Source organism: Zonotrichia leucophrys, chromosome 29, assembly GCF_028769735.1.
Source record: "Zonotrichia leucophrys gambelii isolate GWCS_2022_RI chromosome 29, RI_Zleu_2.0, whole genome shotgun sequence".
Lineage (NCBI taxonomy): Eukaryota > Metazoa > Chordata > Aves > Passeriformes > Passerellidae > Zonotrichia > Zonotrichia leucophrys.
Genome location: NC_088198.1, coordinates 1,988,019 through 2,012,080, shown reverse-complemented (window position 1 = coordinate 2,012,080; position 24,062 = coordinate 1,988,019). Strand labels below are relative to the sequence as shown.

Here is a 24,062-nt window from a genome sequence, read left to right as displayed (position 1 = left end):
CCCCCCCCAAAACCCCCCTGGGTGGGGGGGGGCCTGCAGTAGCATCCCTGAGGGGTCTCAATTGGGGAGGGGGGGGGGCGAGGGGGCGGCCAGGACCCCCCCACCCCCCTCCCCTTGAATTGGGGGGGGGGGGGGGGGGGGGGGCCGGGGGCTCTTCCTGAGAAGTGGAGGAAAGGAAAAAAAAGGGGAGGGGGGGGGAGGGGAGAGTGCCAGGACCCCCCCCCCATCCCCCCCCATTCCATCCCCACTCAGCCCCCTCCCCATTTTTGGTCCCTGGAGCTGGGTGGGGAGGGGTCCGAGGGGATTTTTGGGGACCCCTTAAAGTGTCTGTGTGGGTGGGGGGGGGTGGGGGGGGGGGTTTGGGGGTCTGGGGGGGGGTCCCGGCCGGGGGGGGGGAGGGGCTAAGTCCACTTTACTGGCCGTTAATGCATGAGAGGATGCACAGGAGTGCTCGGACATTCACTAAACTATTGCTATCGTTAAATAGTCCCAAGGTTTTGGGGGCGTTCTCCCCTTTTTTGGGGGTGGGGGGTGGGGTTTCTCCTTTTCCAGGGAATTCTCCTCTTTTTGGGGGGGAGTTCTCTCCTTTATCGGGGAGTTCTCTCCTTTTTTTGGGGGGGGTTCTCCCATTTTTCAGGGAATTCTCCCATTTTTCAGAGAGTTCTCTCCTTTTTTTGGGGGGGGTTCTCCCATTTTTCAGGGAATTCTCCCATTTTTCAGAGAGTTCTCTCCTTTTTTTGGGGGGTTTCTCCCATTTTTCAGGGAATTCTCCCATTTTTCAGAGAGTTCTCTCCTCTTTTTTTTGGGGGGGGTTTCCCATTTTTCAGAGAGTTCTCCCCCTTTTTTTAGAGAGTTCTCCCCTTTTTTCTCAGAGAGTTTTCCCCTTTTTCAAGGAATTCTCCCCCTTCTTGGGGAGTCCTCCCATTTTTTCAGGGATTTCTCCCCTTTTTGAGGAGATTTTTCCCCTCTTTTGGGGGAGTTCTCCCCATTTTGAGGGAGAAGGGGAACAAGGGGAAAGGGGATTTCCTGTTTCTGCTCTTAATCCGAAAATGAAATTTTGAAAGTAAAAGCAAGAAAAAAAAAAAAAAAAACCACCTTCTTTTTTTTTTTTTTTTTCTTTTTTGGCTTACACAAATCTGTGACTTTTGTGGTGCTGGGAAAAAAAAATAAAATAAAAGGGGAATGGGGGGAGATAGATAGGGCAGGATTTTGGGGAGGGGTCCAAGCAGCATGAAGGGGCCTCATCAGTGTGAGGGGTGGGTTTAGAAGCCCATTCACGCTGCTGGAAGGGGAAAAAAAAAAACAACAAAAAACCCCCAAAATGTGGGATATCAGCAGGCAGCGAGAGCAGCTCCAGTGGAGGCAGTTCGTGGTGGGGGGGCTTGGGGAGACCCCCGGGTTCCCCCCTTAGGGGTTGGGAGGGTTTTTTCCCTGATAAAATTCCTCCCACCGGCTCTGGAAGAACCGGCGCATGGCGTGGCCCGCCCGGCCCACGGCCGAGTCGTCCTCGTTGAAGGTCTGGCAGTTGTCGAACACCAAGAGGGCGTCGGCGGCAAACTCGGCCGAGCTCGAGTACCTGAGGGGCGGCAAAGGGTGAGGGGGTGGGTGGGACACCCCAAGGGAGCCCCCAGACCCGTCAGCAGCAAAGGAACCCTGAGCCCGTGAGGGGAATTGATGATGCTTGGGAGAGATCCCATCAAACTCATTCCCGTTTCCAGGAAAGGATGGGATCCTCAGGAGAGACTCCCCAAAACCCAGGAGAGATCCCCAAAATCCAGGAGAGACCCCCAAAACCCAGGAGAGACCCCAAAACCCAGGAGAGACCCCCCTGAGCAAAGGGACCCCATCCCCATGAGGGAAATTTGAGAGGGGAACTGATCCCCCCCATCCCCAGGAGAGACCCAATCAAGTCCTAAGGAACCCCATTTCCATTTCCAGGAGGGGATGGGATCCTCAGGAGAGACCCCTAAAATCCAGGAGAGACCCCAAAACCCAGGAGAGACCCCCCTGAGCAAAGGGACCCCATCCCCATGAGGGAAATTTGGGAGGGGAACTGATTGCCCCATCCCTGGGAGAGACCCCATCAACCCCATTCCCATTTCCAGGAGGGGATGGGATTCCCAGGCAAGACCCCCAGAGCCAAGAAAGACCCCCAAAATCCAGGAGAGACCCCAATAGCCCAGGAGAGACCCCCATCCTTGGGAGAGACCCCCCTGAGCAAAGGGACTCCATCCCCATGAGGGAAATTTGGGAGGGGAACTGATCCCCCCCATCCCCAGGAGAGACTCAATCAATCTCATTCCCATTTCTAGGAGGGGATGGGATCCTCAGGAGAGACCCCCAAAATCCAGGAGAGACCCCAAAACCCAGGAGAGACCCCCCTGAGCAAAGGGACCTCATCCCCATGAGGGAAATTTGGGAGGGGAACTGATTGCCCCATCCCTGGGAGAGATCCCATCAACGCCATTCCCATTTCCAGGAGGGGATGGGATCCCCAGGAAAGACCCCCAAAACCCAGGAGAGACCCCCATCCTCAGGAGGGACCCCCTGAGCAAAGGGACCCCATCCCCATGAGGGAAATTTGAGAGGGGAATTGATTCCCCCCCATCCCCGGGAGAGACTCAATCAATCTCATTCCCATTTCTAGGAGGGGATGGGATCCTCAGGAGAGACCCCCAAAATCCAGGAGAGACCCCCAAAACCCAGGAGAGACCCCAAAACCCAGGAGAGACCCCCCTGAGCAAAGGGACCCCCCTAAGCAAAGGGACCCCATCCCCATGAGGGAAATTTGGGAGGGGAACTGATACCCACATTCTCAGGAGAGACCCCCATCCCTGGGAGGATCAGATCCCATAAAATCCTAAGGAATTCCATTCCCAGGAGGGGGATGCAATCCTCAGGAGAGATCCCCAAAACCCAGGAGAGACCCCCATCCTGGGGAGGGACCCCTTGGCACCAAAGGAACCCCATCCCCGTGAGGGAAATTTGACAGGGGAACTGATTCCCCCCAACAGCCCAAGGAGGATCAGATTCCATCAATACCTAAGGAATCCCATTTCTAGGAAGGGATGGGATCCTCAGGAGAGATCCCCACAGCCCTGGAGGGACTCCCATACTCAACAGAAACCTCCAGCCCTGGATGGACCCCCAAACTCACAAAGGTCACCCCTTTGAGGGACACCCAACCCCTGGGAGCCCTGGATGGACCCCCAACCCTGGAGGAACCCCTAAACCCACAAAGGTCACCCCTTTGAAGGACACCACACTGGGCTGGGAGGGACATCCAGCCCTGAATGGACCCCCCCCCTCCAGGAGAACCCCCCCAGGATGACCCCCCAGCCTCAGGAGGACCCTCCACCTTCAGAGGGAACCCCCAGCCCCCATGAGGACCCTCCTGTCCCAGCTCACCCTCCCCAGAGCAGCCAGGCATGCATGGTGCCAAAGTCCATGGGCTTCTTGAGGATCCATCTGGGTCCTCCAGCCCCAGGAGGACCCCAAGCCCAGGAGAAGCCCCAGCCCCATCGGAACCCCTCAGCCCCCCCAGAAGCCCCCCAGCCCAGCTCACCCTCCCCGCAGCAGCCAGGCATGCATGGTGCCAAAGTCCATGGGCTTCTTGAGGATCCATCTGGATCCTCCAGCCCCAGGAGGAGCCCCCAGCCCCATGAGAAGCCCCCAGACCCTGAGAAGCCCCCAGCCCAGCTCACCCTCCCCAGAACAGCCAGGCATGCATAGTGCTGAAGTCCATGGGCTTCTTGAGGATCCATCTGGATCCTCCAGCCCCAGGAGGAGCCCCCAGCCCCAAGAGAAGCCCCAGCCCCATCAGAACCCCCCAGACCCCCAGAAGCCCCCAGCCCAGCTCACCCTCCCCACAGCAGCCAGGCATGCATGGTGCCAAAGTCCATGGGCTTCTTGAGGATCCACCTGGGTCCTCCAGCCCCAGGAGGAGCCCCCACCTTCAGGAGGACCCTCCAGCCCCCTGAGGACCCCCCAGCCCCCCCAGGACCCCCCAGCAGCCCCCGTCCCAGCTCACCCTCCCCGCAGCAGCCGGGCGCGCATGGTGCTGAAGTCCATGGGCCTCTTGATGATCCTGCGGTAGCCGGGCACCAGGCGGGGGTTGACGGGCTCCAGGAAGGGCCAGGCGTCCTCGTGAGACTCCATCTCCATCAGGATGATCCTGGGAAAGCGGTGAGGACACGGCACAGACTGATTTTAGCAAAGCACAGACTGATTTTAGCAAAAAATCCTTTCCTCAGAGTGGGATCGTTCTTCGCTCAGGGTCACCAATTGGGGCGGCGGTCGCAGAGGTGCCAGGGTGAGGGAAGAGATGAGAGTCTGACTCCATGTTTCAGAAGGCAGATTTATTATTTTATTATATTAAAATGTATTATTTTATTATATATATGATATTAAAACGTCTTATTTTATATATGATATTAAAAGAAAACAAGATATTAAAACTGTGCTAAAAGAATAGAAGAGACAAAAAAAAGAGATGAGAATCTTGACTCCATGTTTCAGGAGGCTGATTTATTATTTTATTATATTAAAATTTATTATTTTATTATATATATATATTAAAATTTATTATTATATATATGATTATTTTTAATATATTATTTATATTAAGTAATTATTAAATATTACATTATTATGATATATGATATTAAAAGAAAATGAGATATTAAAACTATACTAAAAGAATAGAAGAGAAAGAAGAAACGAGAATCTTGACTCCATGTTTCAGAAGGCTGATATTTTATGATATATATGGCATTAAAATGCATTATTTTATAGATATTAAAAGAAAAATGAGATAAAACTACACTGAAACATGGAGTCAAGATTCTTGCCTCTTCTTTCTTGTCTCTTCTATTCTTTTATATAGTATAGATTTAATAGAGTATACATTTAATATATATACTTTTGTATACTTTTATATAGTATAGATTTAATATATAATTTTCCTTTAATATCAGATATATGATATAAAATAATAAATTTTAATATATAATAAAATAATAAAACTTAATATCATATACAATATATAAAATTCAGTATCATATATCATACAAAATAAAAATTAATATATCATATGTAAAATAATAAAACTTAATATCAGATATAATGAAATATTAAATTTTAATATCATATATAATAAAATACTAAATTTTAATATCATAAAATAATAAATTTTAGTATAATAAAATAATCAATTTTACTGTAATATTTTTATCACAAAACAATAAATTAGCGTTTCTGAAACATGGGAGTCAAGACCCTCATCCCTTCCCTCGCCCTGGGTGCCAGGGGGTCCCTGACCCCACCACAGCCCCCTCCCCATTTCCCTGGCCCCACTCACTCGGAAGGTCCCTGACCCAGCGCAGCCCCCTCCCCACATTTCCCCTCCCCACTCACTCACAGAGGGTCCCTGACCCAGTGCAGCCCCCTCCCCATTTCCTGCAGAAGGTCCCTGACCCAGCACAGCCCCCTCCCCACATTTCCCCTCCCCACTCACTCACAGAAGGTCCCTGACCCAGTGCAGCCCCCTCCCCATTTCCTGCAGAAGGTCCCTGACCCCAGCGCAGCCCCTCCCCACATTTCCCGGCCCCACTCACTCGCAGGGGTCCCTGACCCAGTGTAGCCCCCTCCCCATTTCCTGCAGAAGGTCCCTGACCCAGCGCAGCCCCTCCCCATTTCCTGCAGAGGGTCCCTGACCCAGCGCAGCCCCCTCCCCATTTCCTGCAGAAGGTCCCTAACCCAGGTGCAGCCCCCTCCCCATTTCCTGCAGAGGGTCCCTGACCCAGCGCAGCCCCCTCCCCACATCCCCCTCCCCACTCACTCGCAGTAGGTCAGGTCTCCGGGCTGCCCCCGCAGGGCCCCGCTCCTCCTGCGGGCCGGGCTCGGCGCCTCCCCGGGCCGGCACCGGGGGGACACCGGGGGCAGCCCCCGCCGGTGCCTCGGGGCCGGGCGGCGCCGCCGCGGGCTCGGCTCCTCCTCCTCCTCCTCGCCGGGGCTGCCCCCGAGCCCCCGGCCCCGTTTCCGTTTCTTGCCCCGCCGGGGGGAGATGGGGTCCCGGTACTGCCCGGCCTGGGGGGGGGAAAGGGGTCACCCTCTGTCCCCTGTGCTGGTTTCACACTGCCTGAGACCCCAGGGGACCCTCAGGTGACCCAGGGTCCCTCAGAAGCCACCAGGGTCTCTTGGGGATGAGAGGTTCTCCTGGGGGTCAGGACAGCAATGGGAGGGCCACCAGGGTCTCCTCTATGGGTGGGGGTCTCCCAGACACCATCAGGGTCCCTCAGACACCAGCAGGGTCTTTCCTAGGGGTGAGGGTCCCTCCTAGGGGTGAGGGTCTCTCAGACAACACCAGGGTCTCCTCTAGGGGTGGGGGTCTCTCAGATACCATCAGGGTCCCTCAAACACCATCAGGGTTGACCCTAGGGGTGAGGGTCTCTCCTAGGGGTGGAGGTCTCTCCTAGGTTTGAGGTTCTCTCAGACACCATCAGGGTCTTCTTTAGGGGTGGGGGTTTCCCAGACACCATCAGGGTCCCTCAGACACCAGCGGGGTCTTTCCTAGGGGTGAGGGTCCCTCCTAGGGGTGAGGGTCTCAAACACCATCAGGGTCGACCCTAGGGGTGAGGGTCTTCAGACAACCAGGTCTCCTCTAGGGGTGGGGGTCTCTCCTGGTGGTGGGAGTCTCTCAGACACCACCAGGATATCTGCTCTAGGGGTGGGGGTCTCCTCAGATTAACCCATCATCAGGGGTCTCTCAGATACCTATCAGGGTCCCCTCCTAGGGGTGGGGTCTCTCCTGGGGTGAGGGTCTCTCCTAGGTTTGAGGTTCTCTCAGATACCATCAGGGTCGACCCTAGGGGTGAGGGTCTCTCCTAGGGGTGGAGGTCTCTCCTAGGTTTCAGGTTCTCTCAGATACCATCAGGGTCTCCTCTAGGGGTGGGGGTCTCTCATCAGGGTCTCTCCTGGGGGACCAAATCCTCACCCCAGAGGGGTGGGAGTCCCTTTGGGGTCACCGGTGCTGGGATGGGGACCCCTCCTGCTGACATGGGGGTCTCTCCCAGAGATATGAGGGTCCCTCCTGGAGATAAGAGTCTTTTCTGGGAAAGGGGACCCCCAGGGGCATGGGGGACCCTCAGAGACCGTTGGGGGTCTCTCCCAAGAATGGGGGTCCCATGGGGGTCCCTCTTTAGAACCAGAGTTTCTCCCATCACCAGAACCTCTGCAGGGCTCCCCCCAAGAGAGGGGCGTCCAGCAGGGCCTGGGACCCCTCCTGATGATATGGGGGTCTCTCCCAGAGATATGAGGGACCCCCAGGAGCATGTGGGTCCCTCAGAGACCATTGGGGTTCTCCTCCCCAAGAGTTTGGGATTTCCCCATGTGGGGATCCCCATTGGGAAACCAGAGTTTCTCCCCTCACCAGAACCTCTCCTGGGGACGGGGGGCCCAGCAGGGCCTGGGACCCCTCCTGACGATATGGGGGTCCCTCCCAGAGATATGAGGGTCCCACTGGGGTCTTTTCTAGGAAAGGGGACCCCCAGAGACCATCTGGGTCTCTCCCAAGAATGGGGCTCTCATGGGGGATCCCTCTTGATAACCAGAGTTTCTCCCCTCACCAGAACCTCCCCTGGGGACGGGGGGCCCAGCAGGGTCTGGAATCCCTCCTGGCCCACCCCGGTGGGGTTTGAGGGCTGTCCCCCGACCTACCCTGGCCACGCAGACGGAGCAGAACCAGTCTCCCTCGGGCACCTCTGTCATGCGGGGCCGGTGGCAGTAGAGGTGGCAGCCGCGGTCGCAGCCGTCGCACAGCAGCAGGTGCTCGTCGTCATCCCCTCTCCGGCAAACCAGGCAGGTCTGGGGGGACACGGGGGGCTCAGAGCTGCTTTGGACCCCCCCCCTTTGCCCCTCCCAGAGCGGGGTCTCACCACTCTGTTGACGGATTTCTCCCAGGCGATGGATTTCTCCAGCTGGAGGAGGCACAGCGACACCTGGGCGGCGCTGCGGCAGCGCTCCAGCGTCTGCCGCCACGTCCGCACCCGCGGCGTGATCTCGTACGAGCTGTGGGGACAGAGGGGGGCTCAGCCCGGCACGGGGGTCCTGCCCAGGCCCAGGCCCAGGGGAACCCCCCCACAGCCCAGCATGGGGGTCCTGCCCAGGGCATGGGGAACCCCCCCACAGACCAACATGGGGGTCCTGCCCAGGGCATGGGGAACCCCCCCACAGCCCAACATGGGGGTCCTGCCCAGGCCCAGGGGAACCCCCCCACAGCCCAACATGGGGGTCCTGCCCAGGCCCAGGCCCTGGGGAACCCCCCCACAGCCCAACATGGGGGTCCTGCCCAGGCCCAGGGCACGGGGAATGCCCCCACAACCCAGCACGGGGGTCCTGCCCAGGCCCAGGGCATGGGGAACCCCCCAGAGCCCAACATGGGGGTCCTGCCCAGGCCCAGGGCATGGGGAACCCCCCCACAGCCCGGCATGGGGGTCCTGCCCAGGCCCAGGGCATGGGGAACCCCCCCACAGCCCAACATGGGGGTCCTGCCCAGGCCCAGGGCATGGGGAACCCCCCACAGCCCAGCATGGGGATCCTGCCCAGGCCCTGGGCATGGGGAACCCCCCCACAGCCCAGCACGGGGGTCCTGCCCAGGCCCAGGGCATGGAGAACCCCCCCACTGCCCGCACGGGGTCTGCCCAGGGCATGGGGAACCCCCCCATGAGCCCAGCATGGGGATCCGCCAGGCCGGGCTCGGGACCCCCCCAGAGCCCAACATGGGGGTCTTGCCCAGGGCATGGGGAACCCCCCCACAGCCCGGCATGGGGGTCCTGCCCAGGCCCAGGGCATGGGGAACCCCCCCACAGCCCAACATGGGGGTCTTGCCAGCCAGGCATGGGGAACCCCCCCACAGCCCAACATGGGGGTCTTGCCCAAGGCATGGGGAACCCCCCCACAGCCCAACATGGGGGTCCTGCCCAGGCCCAGGGCATGGGGAACCCCCCCACAGCCCAGCCCGGGGGTCCTGCCCAGGCCCAGGGGAACCCCCCACAGCCCAACATGGGGGTCCTGCCCAGGCCCAGGGCATGGGGAACCCCCCACAGCCCAGCATGGGGGTCCTGCCCAGGGCATGGGGAACCCCCCCACAGCCCGGCATGGGGGTCCTGCCCGGGCCCAGGACATGGGGACCCCCACAGCCCAGCATGGGGGTCTTCCCCAGGCCCAGGGCATGGGAACCCCCCCAACCAAAAGGATCCCAGAAGGATCAGCTGCTCAGCCCCGAGCAGGACTATGATGACCCCCATGAGATCTCTGTCCCCAGGGGAGATCCCCATCCCTCAGAGATCCCATCACTCAAGAGACCCCATCCCTAGAGACTCCACCCTAGAAGATCCATCCCTCAGAGATCATCTTCAAAGACCCCATCTCAGAGAGACCCCCATCTCTCAGAAATCCCATCTTTCAAAGACCCCATCCCTCAGAGAGATCCCATCTCTCAGAGAAGACCCCCTCCCTCAGAAAGATCCCTTCCTTCAGAGACTCCATCCTTCAGAGACCCCACCCCCAGGGGAGACCCCCATCCCTCACAGAGACCCCATCCCCAAGAATGAATCCCATCCTTGGGAGACCCCCACCCCCAGGACAAACCCTGCTGACCCTCACATTCCCAAGGGGGCTGGAAATGACCCCTCTTCAGGAATTCCCAGGGAATGACCCCTTCTCAGGAATTCCCATGGAATGACCCCTTCTCAGGAATGACCCTTTCTCAACAATTCCCATAAAATGACCCCTTCTCAGTATTTGAAATGACCCCTCCTCACCAATTCCCAGGGAATGACCCCTTCTCAGCAATTCCCAGGCAATAACCCCTTTCTCAGGAACTCCCATAGAATGACCCCTGCTTGGGAATGACCCTTCCTCAGCAATTCCCATAGAATGACTCCTTCAGGAATGACCCCTCCTCACCAATTCCCAGGGAGTGACCCCTTCTCAGGAACTCCCAGGAATGACCCCTCCTCACCAATTCCCATGGAATGACCCCTCCTCAGGAATTCCCATAGAATGACCCCTCCTCAGCAATTCCCAAGGAATGACCCCTTCAGGAATGACCGACCCCTTCAGGAATGACCCCTCCTCAGCAATTCCCATAGAATGACCCCTCCTCAGCATTTCAAATGACCCCTCCTCAGCAATTCCCAAGGAATGACCCCTTCAGGAATGACCCCTCCTCACCAATTCCCATGGAATGACCCCTCCTCACCAATTCCCACAGAACGACCCCTCCCCACCAATTCCCACGCAACAACCCCTTTCCCAAGCCCTTCCCACTCACATCTCGGTGGAGCCCGCCCCCAGCTCCTCGGGGTTGCTCAGCACGGCTTTCTCCAGCACCACCTCGTGCTGCGGCCACAGCGGCTCCTTGAGGTAGCGGCGCTCCAGGTTGTGCTCCAGCGCCGCCAGGCGCAGCACGGCCAGGTCCAGCGGGTTGGTGAGCTCCCGGCGCACGGGCGGCGCCTCCCGCCGGCTGCTGCGCACCGTGATGTCCTCCAGGGGCTCCACCTTGTGCTCGCAGTACCGCAGGTCCGCCCTGCTCGAGTCCGGGCTCGGACACGTCCAGCCCTGTGGAGGGAGAGAGGTCAGTGGTGGGCACTTGGTGGGCAGCGAGTGTTGGGATGGATGGAGATGAGAGATTTCTGAAGCTACGTGGTGGAATTTGGGGTTTATTGGAGAGGGACAAGTGCAGGGAGCTGCCAGGCACAGCTCAGAGCAGGACTGAGAGAAGAGAGGGGTAAAGAGGATGAGAGAGCAAAGTTCCCATTATAAATCTTCTAAATTGTGGAATTTGGGGTTTATTGCAAAGGGAGCTGCTGGGAGCTGCCAGGCACAGGACTGAAAGAAGAGAGGGGGAGAGAGGATGAGAGAGAGGATGAGAGGGTAAGAGAGTGAGGTTCCCATTACAATACAATAAATCATCTTCTCTGTTAAATATTCTAATTCTCACTGACCAATCTAGTACAATATACAAATCCTATAGCATTTCCATACAGCCTATAAGAATCATTGCATTACCATACTGTGTGATGAGAGGATGAGAGAGTAAGAGAGTAAAAAGGTAAGAGAGTGAAAGGGTAAGAGAGTGAGGTTCCCATTACAATACAATAAATCTTATTCTGGTCATGGAATTTGGGGTTTATTGCAAAGGGACAAGTGCAGGGAGCTGCCAGGCACAGCTCAGAGCAGGACTGAGAGAAGAGAGGGGTAAAGACAGAGGTAAAGAGGATGAGAGAATGAGGTTTCCATTATAAATCTTGTTCTAGCCGTGGAACTTGGGGTTTATTGTAAAGGGCCAAGTGCAGGGACCCTGATGGGAGCTGCCAGCCACACCTCAGAGCAGGACTGAGAGAAGAGAGGGGTAAAGAGAGAGGTAAAGAGGGAGGTAAAGAGGATAAGAGAGTGAAGTTCCTGTTACAATGCAATAAATCTTCTTCTAGTTGTGGAACTTGGGGTTTATTGCAAAGGGAGCTGCTGGGAGCTGCCAGGCACAGCTCAGAGCAGGACTGAGAGAAGAGAGGGGTAAAGACAGAGGTAAAGAGGATGAGAGAGCAAAGTTCCCATTATAAATCTTGTTCTGGCTGTGGAATTTGGGGTTTATTGCAAAGGGACAAGTGCAGGGAGCTGCCAGGCACAGCTCAGAGCAGGACTGAGAGAAGAGAGGGGGAGAGAGGATGAGAGAGAGGATGAGAGGGTAAGAGAGTGAGGTTCCCATTACAATACAATAAATCTTCTTCTGTGTTAAATATTCCAATTTAATATGTGTATAATTATAATTATTATATATAATAATTATATAAAATAATTATATAATTATAATTATATTATAATAATACATTATAATTATATTAAAGGTTCTCTTAAATATTATTATTATTATTATTACTATTATTATTATTATTATTATTATTATTATTATTATTATTATTATTATTATTGGTATTATTAGTATTATTAGCATTATTAGTATTATTAGTTCCTATTTATGATATGAAATTCCTGTTTCATCCCCCCCACCAAGCAGGAATTGGGGTGCCCCTGGCTGGCACCCACCCGGATCTGCAGGTCGGCCATGAGCACGCGCTGCTCCAGCTCCTCCACCCACTGCAGCACGCCCAGGTCGGTCTCGTAGGCTCTGTCCAGCACTGACCACTGAGCCAGGGCCTCCCGGGACACTGCAGTGCTGGCCGGGTCCGGGCGAGGGTGGAAGATGGGGTCTGGAGAGGAGAAAATGAAAATGGGTCATGATGGGGTCTGGAGAGGAGAAAATGGGGTCAGGGATGGGGGAAAGGCAGGAGAGCCCCATTCAAGGACATGATGGGGTCTGGAGAGGAGAAAATGGATGAGGGTCATGATGGGGTCTGGAGAGGAGAAAATGAAAATGGGTCATGATGGGGTCTGGAGAGGAGAAAATGGGGTCAGGGATGGGGGAAAGGCAGGAGAGCCATGTCCCAGAACATAGGGGAAAGATGGGGTCTGGAGAAGAGAAAATGGGTCAGGGAGGAGAGACACATCCTGGGACAGAGGGGAAAGATGGGGTCTGGAGAAGAGAAGATGGGGTTAGGGTCATGATGGGGTCTGGAGAGGAGAAAATGGGGTCAGGGATGGGGGGAAGGCAGGAGAGCCCCATTCGAGGACATGATGGGGTCTGGAGAGGAGAACATGGGGTCAGGGATGGGGGTCAGGCAGCAGAGCCACATCGTGGGACAGAGGGGGAAAATGGGGTCTGGAGAGGAGAAAAGGGGGTCAGAAATCGGGGACAGGCAGCAGAGCTAAATCGCAGAACACAAAGGAAAGGTGGGTTCTGGAGAGGAGAAAATGAGGTCAGGGATGGGGGAAAGGCAGCAGAGCCACATCGTGGGACAGAGGGGGAAAATGGGGTCTGGAGAGGAGAAAAGCGGGATCAGGGATGGGGGAAAGGCAGAAAAGCCCCATCCCAGAACACTGGGAGAAAATGGGGTTTGGAGGGTGGAAAAGGGGGGTCAGGGCAGGGAGACAGGCAGCAGAACCCCATTCGGGGACATGATGGGGTCTGGAGAGCAGAAAATGGGGTCAGGGATGGGGGACAGGCAGCAGAGTCCCATCCTGGGACAGAGGGGGAAGATGGGGTCTGGAGAGGAGAAAAGGGGGTCAGAAATGGGGGACAGGCAGCAGAGCCAAATCCCAGAACACAAAGGAAAGGTGGGTTCTGGAGAGGAGAAAATGGGTCAGGGAGGAGAGACACATCCCTGGACATGATGGGGTCTGGAGGGACAAAGGGTGGGCTCAGGGAGCAGCCCCTGCCTTAGGGATTTGGGCAGAAAATGCAATCTGGGGGCTCACAGAGGGGCTCACAGGGGGACAGACAAGAGCCCCCCACCCAGCTGGGGCTCTGGGTGCACTCACCAGTGGTGCTCCTGAGGCAAACCTCACGCAGGAACTCCTTGTGCTTGGTCAGGTGCTTGTGCAGGGCTTTCTCCCTGATGCCACGCGGGTGCAGCGCCCGTGCCACGGCCTCCAGCTCCTCGGGGTCCCTCAGCCACCACCAGCCACTCTGCATCTCTGCAAGGGCAGTGCCACACTCAGCACCGTGCCAGGGGGCACCAGGGGGGTCCCGGGGGTCCCGGCTCTCACCGCTGGGCACCGGCTGCTCCGTCAGCTGCGTCAGGTATTTCTGCTCCATCTGCTTGAAGAATTTGGTGGGGGGTCTCCCTCGGCGCTTGGGCTGTCCTGGCACGTCCTGGAGCTTCTCCAGGCTGGCCTGGCTGCGGGGGCAGGCGCCGTGGGCCCTGGGGCCGGCGTGCACTGGGGTGGAGGCGAGCAGGGGGGCTGTGGGGTCGTCTGAGGGGAGGCCGTTCAGCTGGAGGGATGGGGGGAAATGTCAGAGAAAACACATAGAAAATTATAAAATACTCTGCTTTGGAGGGAGAACCACAAAGATTTTAACAGCTGGACACTCAGTACTCGAACCCCCCCAGTCCTGCAATCCCTCAATCCCACAAACCCCCTAATCCTACAAACCTCAATTCTTCAACCCTTTAATCCCACAGCCCCCTAATCCTACAAACCCCAATTTTTCAGCCCCCAACCCTGCAGTCTCTCAATCCCACAGCCTCCTAATCCTACAAACCTCAATTCTTCAGTCCCCCAATTCTTCAACCCTTTAATCCCACAGCCCCCTAATCATACAAACCCCAATTTTTCAGCCCCTCAACCCTGCAGCCCTCAATCTCACAGCCCCCTAATCATACAAACCCCAATTTTTCAACCCCTCAATCCCACACCCCACTAATCCTACAAACCCAATTTTTTAGCCCCCCAACCCTGCAGCCCCTCAAGCCCACAGACCCCTAATCCTACAAACCCCAATCTTTCAACCCCTCAATCCCACAGCCCCCTAATCCTACAAACTCCAATTTTTCAGCTCCCCAAACCCTGCAGGCCCTCAATCCCACAGCCCCCTAATCTTACAAACCCCAATTCTTCAACCCCTCAATCCCACAGCCCCCTAATCCTACAAACCCAATTTTTCAGCTCCTGAACCCTGCAGCCCCCCAACCCACAGCCTCCTAATCTTACAAACCCAAATTTTTTAGCCCCCCAACCCTGCAGCCCCTCAATCCCACAGCCCCCTAATCCTACAAACCCCAATTTTTCAGCCCCCCAACCCCACAGCCTCTCAATCCCAGAGCTCCCCAAACCCTGCAGCCCCTCAAACCCACAGCCTCCTAATCCTACAAACCTCAATTCTTCAGTCTCCCAATTCTTCAACCCTTTAATCCCACAGCCCCCTAACGCTACAAACCCCAATTTTTCAGCCCCCCAACCCCACAGCCTCCCCAAACCCTGCACCCTCCCCACCCCAGGAGCAGTGTCCCTTCTCCCCAGCCCATCAAGAGCAGCAGGACTGACCCCACCCTGTCCCACCAGGTCACACAGGGGGTCCCATCCCTGTCCTTGCAGCCCCCCAGGGTGAATCCCCCTCCCCATCCAGCCCCTGCAGCCCCCCAGGGTGAATCCCCCTCCCCATCCTGTCCTTGCAGCCCCCAGGGTGAATCCCCCTCCCCATCCTGCCCCTGCAGCCCCCCAGGGTGAATCCCCATCCCTGTCTTTGCAGCCCCCCAGGGTGAATCCCCCTCCTCATCCAGCCCCTGCAGCCCCCCAGGGTGAATCCCCCTCCCCAACCAGCCCCTGCAGCCCCCCAGGGTGAATCCCCCTCCTCATCCAGCCCCTGCAGCCCCCCAGGGTGAATCCCCCTCTCCATCCAGCCCCTGCAGCCCCCAGGGTGAATCCCCCTCCCCACCCCTGTCCTTGCAGCCCCCCAGGGTGAATCCCCCTCCCCATCCCTGTCTTTGCAGCCCCCCAGGGTGAATCCCCCTCCCCATCCAGCCCCTGCAGCCCCCCAGGGTGAATCCCCCTCCCCATCCTGTCCTTGCAGCCCCCCAGGGTGAATCCCCCTCCCCATCCAGCCCCTGCAGCCCCCCAGGGTGAATCCCCCTCCCCATCCAGCCCCTGCAGTCCCCCAGGGTGAATCCCCCTCCCCATCCAGCCCCTGCAGCCCCCAGGGTGAATCCCCCTCCCCATCCAGCCCCTGCAGCCCCCCAGGGGGAATCCCCCTCCCCATCCCTGTCCTTGCAGCCCCCAGGGTGAATCCCCTCCCCATCCAGCCCCTGCAGCCCCAGGGTGAATCCCCCTCCTCATCCAGCCCCTGCAGCCCCCAGGGTGAATCCCCTCCCCAGCCAGCCCCTGCAGCCCCCCAGGGTGAATCCCCATCCCTGTCTTTGCAGCCCCCCAGGGTGAATCCCCCTCCCCATCCAGCCCCTGCAGCCCCCCAGGGTGAATCCCCCTCCCCATCCAGCCCCTCGGGTCGGGGTGCAGGTGCTGGCTGCAGCCCCCCCAGCCCTGTACCTGCCGTGCTGAGCCCTTGGGGGGCTCCCCCCTGCTCTGGCTGCGGGGGGCTGCGGGGGCTCGTGGCGAGGGCTCGGCCGAGGAGGTAGCGAGGGGGGCTCGGTCGTCGCAAGGCGTGCGGGGCAGCAGGTTAAACCAGGGCCCTCTCTTTGCCACGGCCTCCGGGGCTCTCTCCTCTTCCTCCTCCTCCTCTTCCTCCTCCATGGGGTCCGAGGGGGCCTCGGGGAGCCCCGTGTCCCCTTTGCCAGGGCTGCTGGCTGGGGTGAGAACCGAGTCCTTGAGCAGGGACGACTGGGTCTGGCTCAGCCAGGACAGGAACGCCGACTGGCTCAGGTCGTGCTGGCTCTGCCCCAGCGGCTCTGGCTCCTCCAGGACGCCGTTGATGGGCACTGGGCAGGGCTGGCAGGGCTGGCAGGGCTGGCAGTGCTGGGCCAGCTCCTCTTTGCTTTTCCGAGGCCTCCCACGGGCACGGGAGGCCGAGGTGGGGCAGCTGGTGCGGCTGGCGACGGGCACGGCGGCCGGCTCCTCCTTCACCGGGGACACCAGCGGGGACATCTTCTCCTCAGGAGGCTCCTGAGGCACCACCTCAGCTGCTGCGACAGCAGGAGGACGAGCAGGTGAGCTGTGGGCTCCTCTCCCTGCTGTCACAGTTGTTTTTCATCCCCCCAAAAAGCTCCTTCCCCACTCACCCTCAGCACCCTCCACGAAGATGCCGCCCAGGTGGGGCAGGACCCAGTAGCGCCTCCGGAACCGGTCCTGGCCCAGCGAGGCTGCACGCAGGGTCTGCGAGGAATGGAGCAGCTTCTTGCGGAAGAACATCTGCCTCTGAGGAGAGAAGGGGGTGGTGAGGGGGCTGCAGCCCCCCAGCAGGGCTGAACCCCAACCCTCCTGCACCCACTCACCTTGGCCAGCTTCTCGATCTGCCGCTCCAGCTCGGGCACGCTGGATGTAGACGTGTCAACCTGGGAAAGTGTCTCAGTTATCCCAGTGTGACAATCAGCTCTCCTTTCCCCCTCCCTTGCCCCTGCTGAGTGCTGTCCATCAATCTTGGCATTCCACAAGGGCAAAGTTCAAAAGATGCCTCTCAGCCCTGGGGACATTGGGCCATCCAGGTGTCCTTTGTCCCTTTGTCCCTCCCCTCCTGTACCTGGTTGGTGGCTCCCTACCCCTTCCCTGCCCCTCTCCCCAGGGTTAAAGGAGCAGCAACCACGGGCTCAGGGAGTTCTGTTGGAGCTGGTGCTGCATTCAGAGGCCTGTGGGCCAGAATAAAGCTCTGGATCCAAACCCTCCATCAGAACCAACTCCTTTCCTTCACCATCGCCTTAAAGCTTCTCCACCAAGGTAAATCTGAGCTCCTGCAAGCCTGGATTTGACCCAAGTGCCCAGCTGCAATATCCAGCCAGCCAAAGGTGTCTCTGGGGTGAAACCACCACAGCTGCCACCCTTGGTCAAGCAGCAAGGGCTGGGTAAGCCCAGGCATGTTCCATCCAGCTATATTGGTATTTAATTCCAATATATTGGTATTTAATTTCAATATACTGGTATTTAATTCCAATATATTGGCACCCAACGTTGGGCAGCTCAATCCTGGGGATGGATCAGTCACAGGGAAGACACCCCTGAGGTGGCACCGTCACTTTTGCCCCCCACAACAGAGCCTGGAGCACCCCACCTCCTCCTCCCTGCGGGATCTCCTCCCTCGGGTCTCCTCCTCTTCCTCCATCTCCAGCCCCACGTCCTCGGTCAGGCGGGAGCTGCGCCGGCGCCGCCCGTCCTCCAGCCCCGTGATCTCCGACTCAGGCCGGCCTGTCTTCTTGGCCAGGGCCACCTTCAGCCTGCCAGGACACACGTGGAGGTGTTGGCTACCCGTCCCTCTCTGATTTTTTTAAAGATTTTCTAAGATTTCTGATGTTTATGTTCTTGTAGCAAACTTTGTCACATAGAAAATTATAAAATATTCTGCTTTGGAGGGAGACCCACAAAGATTATCATACCTGGTTCTCAGCCCCCTAATCCTACAAACCTCAATTTTTCAGCCCCCCAACCCTGCAGCCCCTCAACCCCACAGCCCCTCAATCCTAAAACCCAATTTTTTCAGCCCTCACAATCCCACAGCCACCCCCTAATCCATATTAAACCTCAATTTTTCAGACCTCCAACCCTGCAGCCCCTCAATCCCACAGCCCCCTCATCCTACAAACTCCAATTTTTCAGCCCCTCAACCCCACAGCCCCCTAATCTTACAAACCCCAATTTTCAGCCCCTCAACCCCATAGTCCCTTAGTCCTATAAACCCCAATTTTTCAGCCCCTCAATCCCACAGCCCCCCAATCCTACAAACCCCAATTTTTCAGCTCCTCAATCCCACAGCCCCCTAATCCTACAAACCCCAATTTTTCAGACCCCCAATCCTGCAGCCCCTCAACCCCACAACCCCCTAATCCTACAAATTTCAATTTTTCAGCTCCTCAATCCCACAGCCCCCTAATCCTACAAACCCCAATTTTTCAGCCCCTCAACCCCACAGCCCCCCAATCCTACAAACCCCAATTTTTCAGCTCCTGAACCCTGCAGCCCCTCAATCCCACCACCGGATTCTCACACACTTTCTGTAAATAACTCATTGTTTTGCATTTTTATAGAAAAGGAGAAATTTGATGGACTGTTGGTTTGTCAAGTGTCATTGGAGAGGTGGCACTTTCACCCTCCAATCCACTGTCACTTTTGGAAATCTATAAATGTTGGAATTGGAAAATAAAATTGCTTTTTCTTCACCTTGAGAGCAGCGGTGTGTGCGCTCGCGTTGTTTTGTGTCCCAGTGACACAGTGACATCCCCCTGCCCACCCTGAGGCACCTGGCCCCTCAGAGGGGATGACGATGAGGCTGAAAGCAAAGCCCCCTCCCCACCAACCTGCGCAGTCGCCCCTCAATGATCCACTTGTTCTTCCTGTAGTTGGCCATGCTCTCCAAGGTCTTGTCGATCTCACTGCACAACGAGAGATGGAGACGGCTCCAGCAAAACAGGATCCACTCCAACACTTCCAATTCAAGGATTCTCCTGCCCCTCCCAAACCAGCCCCACCTGATGATGAGGGCGCTGCTGTTGAGCTCGTTGACGAGGAAGACGAGGATGGAGGCCTTGAGCTCGGGGGGCAGCGCCTGGAAGGGTTTGGTGCGCAGCCCCTCGCACAGAGCCGCGCCCGCGCCGTGCGCCGTCAGGAAGCAGCGCAGCACCTCCGACACCGTGTCCCTGTTCAGGCTGATCTCCGACACCTTCTCCCCCAGGATCTTCAGGGACTGCAAAGGGAGAGGTTTGGGGAGTGCCCTCATTGTCGCCAAGGGGGTTTATCAGGAGGGGGTTCCTGCCCAGGCACAGGGATGGATGGGGGGACACCCCAAAAGATGCTGGGGGTGAGGAGGGGGATGGCCACATGTAAGAAGAGAGAGAGCAGCAAATCCCAAATTCAGGATTCTCTGTTCTGAGTTTTTCAGGCACTGACTGAGTTTTTCAGCCCCAGAGAGGGGAGGGGGAAAAGGAAGAAAGAGAGAGAAAAGGAAAGGAAAGTGAAAGCAGAAGTAAAAAGTGGTGGGGAAAAATGGAAGAAAAATAAAGAACAAAGGGAAAATGGGGGAAAGAAAGGTTTGGGGAGTGCCCTCATTGCCCCCACAGGGGTTTATCAGGAGGGGGTTCCTGCCCAGGCACAGGGATGGATGGGGGGACACCCCAAAAGATGCTGGGGGTGAGGAGGGGGATGGCCAGATGTAAAAGAAGAGGGAGAGCAGCAAATCCCAAATTCAGGATTCTCTGTTCTGAGTTTTTCAGCCCCAGAGAGGGGAGGGGGAAAAGGAAGAGAGAGAGAGAAAAGGAAAGGAAAGTGAAAGCAGAAGTAAAAATAAAAAGTGGTGGGGAAAAAAGGGAAGAAAAAGAAAGAACAAAGGGAAAATGGGGAAAGAAGAAAAGGGAAGAAAGGTTTGGGGAGTCTCCTCATAGCCCCCACAGGGGTTTATCAGGAGGGGGTTCCTGCCCAGGCACAGGGATGGATGGGGGGACACCCCAAAAGATGCTGGGGGTGAGGAGGGGGATGGCCAGATGTAAGAAGAAGAGGGAGAGCAGCAAATCCCAAATTCAGGATTCTCTGTTCTGAGTTTTTCAGGCACTGACAGCCCCAGAGAGGGGAGGGGGAAAAGGAAGAGAAAGAAAAGTGAAAGCAGAAGTAAAAATAAAAAGTGGTGGGGAAAAATGGAAGAAAGAACAAAGGGAAAATGGGGGAAAGAAAGGTTTGGGGAGTCTCCTCCTTGCCCCCACAGGGGTTTATCAGGAGGGGGTTCCTGCCCAGGCACAGGGATGGATGGGGGGACACCCCAAAAGATGCTGGGGGTGAGGATGGGGTAAGAAAAGGGAGAGCCCTTTTCTTACTCAGGACAAAGAATCCTAAATTTTAATCCCAAATTAAAAAGATGCTGGGGGTGAGGAGGGGGATGGCCAGATGTAAGAAGAAGAGGGAGAGCAGCAAATCCCAAATTCAGGATTCTCTGTTCTGAGATTTTCAGGCACTGACAGCCCCAGAGAGGGGAGGGGGAAAAGGAAGAGAAAGAAAAGTGAAAGCAGAAGTAAAAATAAAAAGTGGTGGGGAAAAATGGAAGGAAAAGAAAGAACAAAGGGAAAATGGGGGAAAGAAGAAAAAGGGGAAAGAAAGGTTTGGGGAGTCTCCTCCTTGCCCCCACAGGGGTTTATCAGGAGGGGGTTCCTGCCCAGACGTGCTCCTGGCACAGGGATGGATGAGGGGACACCCCAAAAGATGCTGGGGGTGAGGAGGGGGATGGCCAGATGCAAGAAGAGGGAGAGCAGCAAATCCCAAATTCAGGATTCTCTGTTCTGAGTTTTTCAGGCACTGACAGCCCAGAGAGGGGAGGGGGGAACGGAAGAAAGAGAGAAAAAAGGAAAGTGAAAGCAGAAGTAAAAATAAAAAGTGGTGGGGAAAAATGGAAGAAAAAGAAAGAACAAAGGGAAAATGGGGGAAAGAAAGGTTTGGGGAGTGCCCTCATTGCCCCCACAGGGGTTTATCAGGAGGGGGTTCCTGCCCAGGCACAGGGATGGATGGGGGGACACCCCAAAAGATGCTGAGGGTGAGGATGGGGTAAGAAAAGGGAGAGCCCTTTTCTTACTCAGGACAAAGAATTCTAAATTTTAATCCCAAATTAAAAAGATGCTGGGGGTGAGGAGGGGGATGGCCACATGTAAGAAGAAGAGGGAGAGCAGCAAACCCCAAATTCAGGATTCTCTGTTTTTCAGGCACTGACAGCCCCAGAGAGGGGAGGGGGAAACGGAAGAAAGAGAGAGAAAAGGAAAGTGAAAGCAGAAGTAAAAATAAAAAGTGGTGGGGAAAAAAGGGAAGGAAAAGAAAGAACAAAGGAAAATGGGGAAAGAAAAGGAAAGAAGTTGGGGAGTCCCTCTGCCCCACAGGGTTTATCAGGAGGGGTTCCTGCCAGCCAGGATGGAGGGGACACCCAAAGATGCTGGTGAGATGGGGTAAGAATGAGAGCCTTCTATCAGACAAAGAATCTATTTAATCCAAATTAGGATCTTTGTCCTGTTTGTAGCCCAGCGGGAAAGGGGGAAAGGAGAAAGAGAGAGAAAAGGAAAGTGAAAGCAGAATAAATAAAAAGTGGTGGGAAAAAGGGGAAGGAAAGAAAGACAAAGGGTAAAGAAAAGGAGAAGAAGGAAGAAGAGAAGGGGAAAAGAAAGGTGAAGGTGGGAAAAAAATTGAAAAAAGGAAGGGGAAGGGAAAGGAAAGAAGGGGGAAGAAGAGGAAAGCGGGGGGAAGAAAGAGGAGGGAAGCAAAGAGATGGGGAAAATGGAAAGGCGAAAAAGAAAAGGGAAAAGAAGAGGGAGAAAGGAAAGGGAAAAATAAGGGAAGGGGGGGAAATAAGGAAAAGGGCAAAAAGAGGAAGGGAAGGGAAGGGAAGGGAAGGGAAGGGAGGAAGGGAAGGGAAGGGAAGGAAGGGAAGGGAAGGGAAGGGAAGGGAAGGGAAGGGAAGGGAAGGGAAGGGAAGGGAAGGAAGGGAAGGAAGGGAAGGGAAGGGAAGGGAAGGGAAGGGAAGGGAAGGGAAGGGAAGGGAAGGGAAAGGGAAGGGAAGGGAAGGGAAGGGAAGGGAAGGGAAGGGAAGGGAAGGGAAGGGAAGGGAAGGGAAGGGGGAAGGGAAGGGAAGGGAAGGGAAGGGAAGGGAAGGGAAGGGAAGGGAAAGGGAAGGGAAGGGAAGGGAAGGGAAGGGAAGGGAAGGGAAGGGGAAGGGAAGGGAAGGAGGGAAGGGAAGGGAAGGGAAGGGAAGGGAAGGGAAGGGAAGAGAAGGGAAGGGAAGGGAAGGGAAGGGAAGGGAAGGGAAGGGGGTCTCAGGGGGTCTCACCTGGCAGTAGGGGGGCAGCCCGGGGTCGCACAGCGCCGCCTGCAGCAGCCTCACCAGCAGGTCCTGCAGCTGCCCCACGCCAGGGGCCACCCCCAGCAGCCCCTCCTGCAGCGCCCCCAGCGTGGGCACGTCCCGGGCCGGCTCCAGCCCCAGCACCTTCCCGTAGCTCTGCAGGAACTCCACCACCGTCAGGCAGTCGGAGAAGGCACGGCTGGGCAGGACCAGCCCCGGGATGCGGGAGAAGGCTGGCAGGGGCTGCGGATCAGGGAGAAGAAAGGAGGGGTCAGAACCAGCACCCGGTGGCTCCTCGGGGTGACATTTCTGAGCCCCCCAGCACGGCCCACACCTGGTGGTCCCCCAGGCACATGTCCTCTGTGGGTTTCTTCATCTCCTCCAGGATGAGCTGCTGCCGCCGCCGCTCCTCCAGGCGCCGCTGGGCCAGCAGCCCCTTGTCCGCCTTGCGAGCCCCCTTGGCCTTCTTCTCCTTGGGCCTGGCCTTGTCCTTGCCCTTCTCTGCCTTCCCCTTCTTCTCCTTGACCTGAGTCAGAGCCCGGATAGAAAAAGGTAAGGGAGAAAATCCATTTTTCATTTTTCATCTCCTCCCTCTGCCCACGGACTCACCTTGGATTTCTTCTTGGCCTCCTTGGTCCTGGGGGCTTTGGCCTCCTGCTTCTGCTTGTTCTTGGCCTGAGGGGGGGACAAGACCCGCTCAGGAACCCCCTGCACCAGGGAAAATCCCCCCCAAATCCCCACACCCGCACCTTCCGCCTCATTTTCTTCTTGATCTTGCTCATTTTCAGCTTGTCCTCCTCGCTGAGCACCTCTGGAAGGGAGCACAGAGCGGACGTGAACCACGATCCCACCAAGCTGTGAGGAGGAGCCTCACACGGGGGATGGGAAAGGGGGGTACCTTGTGCTTCCAGCCTCTTCAGCAGCCGTGCATCCGTCTTGCTGAGCAAATCCACCATCCTGACCTTGGGTGGGCGGCCCCTGCCCCGTTTGGCGGCCGGGGGCTCCTTGCCTTTCACCTTCTCGGCGTTGCGGGGCCGGCCGCGCTTGCCCGTGATGGCCTGGATGCGCCCGGGGATCTCCTCGGGGCTCAGCTTCACCCACTGCACGCCCTGTGTGTGTGTGGGGGGCACACGCTGGGGTCACCCATGGGCACAGCGAGGAGCTGGGGGGCACAGCAGCCCTGTCGTGGGGTGACAGCCTCTATCCCAATATTGTGTGTTGTGTCTGGCAGCTGTGCCTTTCCCCTCCCCTTCCCCCGGCCGTCTTGCTGCGGCGGGATGGGGAAGAGAGGAGGGAGGGTGTGAGCAGGCACTTTTGCTTTTGGCTTTTGCTGCTTGCTTTCTGCTTTTTGCACTGGTTTTTTTTTCCTTTTCTTTTGTTCTCTCTTTCTTACCCTCCCCTGAAGATACTGGACCGGCTCTGGACCTGACCTGAGAGCTCCAGGACACCCGGAGCTTGTGAGAGAAGCTCGGTGCCCCTCACAACACAGTCTGGTCTCTTTTCTTTTCTTGTGTTGGGGAGTGTTCTTTTGTTACTTGTAAATAAATAAGTTTTGTTTTCCACTTTGCTCCTCTGAGAAATTCCTTCCTGAACCCAGTGTTGGGGTAGGGGGTGGTTGGAGGTTTGTTTTGTTTTGGGGGGGGGGGGCTCCCTTTTGGAGATTTCCCCCCTAATTTGTCCTAAACCAGGACAAGCCCCCAGACCC

The 24,062-nt window shown here is 56.6% G+C and overlaps 1 protein-coding gene across 4 annotated transcripts in view; it reads right to left on the bottom strand.

Annotated features, from left to right (window-relative positions):
- Positions 1-358: 358 nt before the first annotated feature.
- Positions 359-24,062, bottom strand: part of BAZ2A (bromodomain adjacent to zinc finger domain 2A) — a 38,198-nt gene continuing 14,494 nt past the window's right edge. For all 4 annotated transcript variants that reach the window (XM_064734845.1, XM_064734844.1, XM_064734846.1 and 1 more), the window contains 20 exons: positions 23,256-23,466; positions 23,107-23,168; positions 22,967-23,032; positions 22,692-22,883; positions 22,346-22,600; positions 19,023-19,237; positions 18,852-18,926; positions 17,612-17,774; positions 16,842-16,901; positions 16,629-16,764; positions 15,940-16,532; positions 13,666-13,891; positions 13,438-13,593; positions 12,106-12,269; positions 10,334-10,620; positions 7,935-8,067; positions 7,717-7,863; positions 5,840-6,087; positions 4,031-4,174; positions 359-1,576 (listed from right to left, as the gene is read on the bottom strand). In XM_064734845.1, coding sequence (XP_064590915.1) covers positions 1,408-1,576; positions 4,031-4,174; positions 5,840-6,087; positions 7,717-7,863; positions 7,935-8,067; positions 10,334-10,620; positions 12,106-12,269; positions 13,438-13,593; positions 13,666-13,891; positions 15,940-16,532; positions 16,629-16,764; positions 16,842-16,901; positions 17,612-17,774; positions 18,852-18,926; positions 19,023-19,237; positions 22,346-22,600; positions 22,692-22,883; positions 22,967-23,032; positions 23,107-23,168; positions 23,256-23,466 — 3,702 coding nt within the window. In that variant the 3' untranslated portion in view covers positions 359-1,407. The remainder of the gene's footprint in view (positions 1,577-4,030; positions 4,175-5,839; positions 6,088-7,716; positions 7,864-7,934; positions 8,068-10,333; positions 10,621-12,105; positions 12,270-13,437; positions 13,594-13,665; positions 13,892-15,939; positions 16,533-16,628; positions 16,765-16,841; positions 16,902-17,611; positions 17,775-18,851; positions 18,927-19,022; positions 19,238-22,345; positions 22,601-22,691; positions 22,884-22,966; positions 23,033-23,106; positions 23,169-23,255; positions 23,467-24,062) is intronic.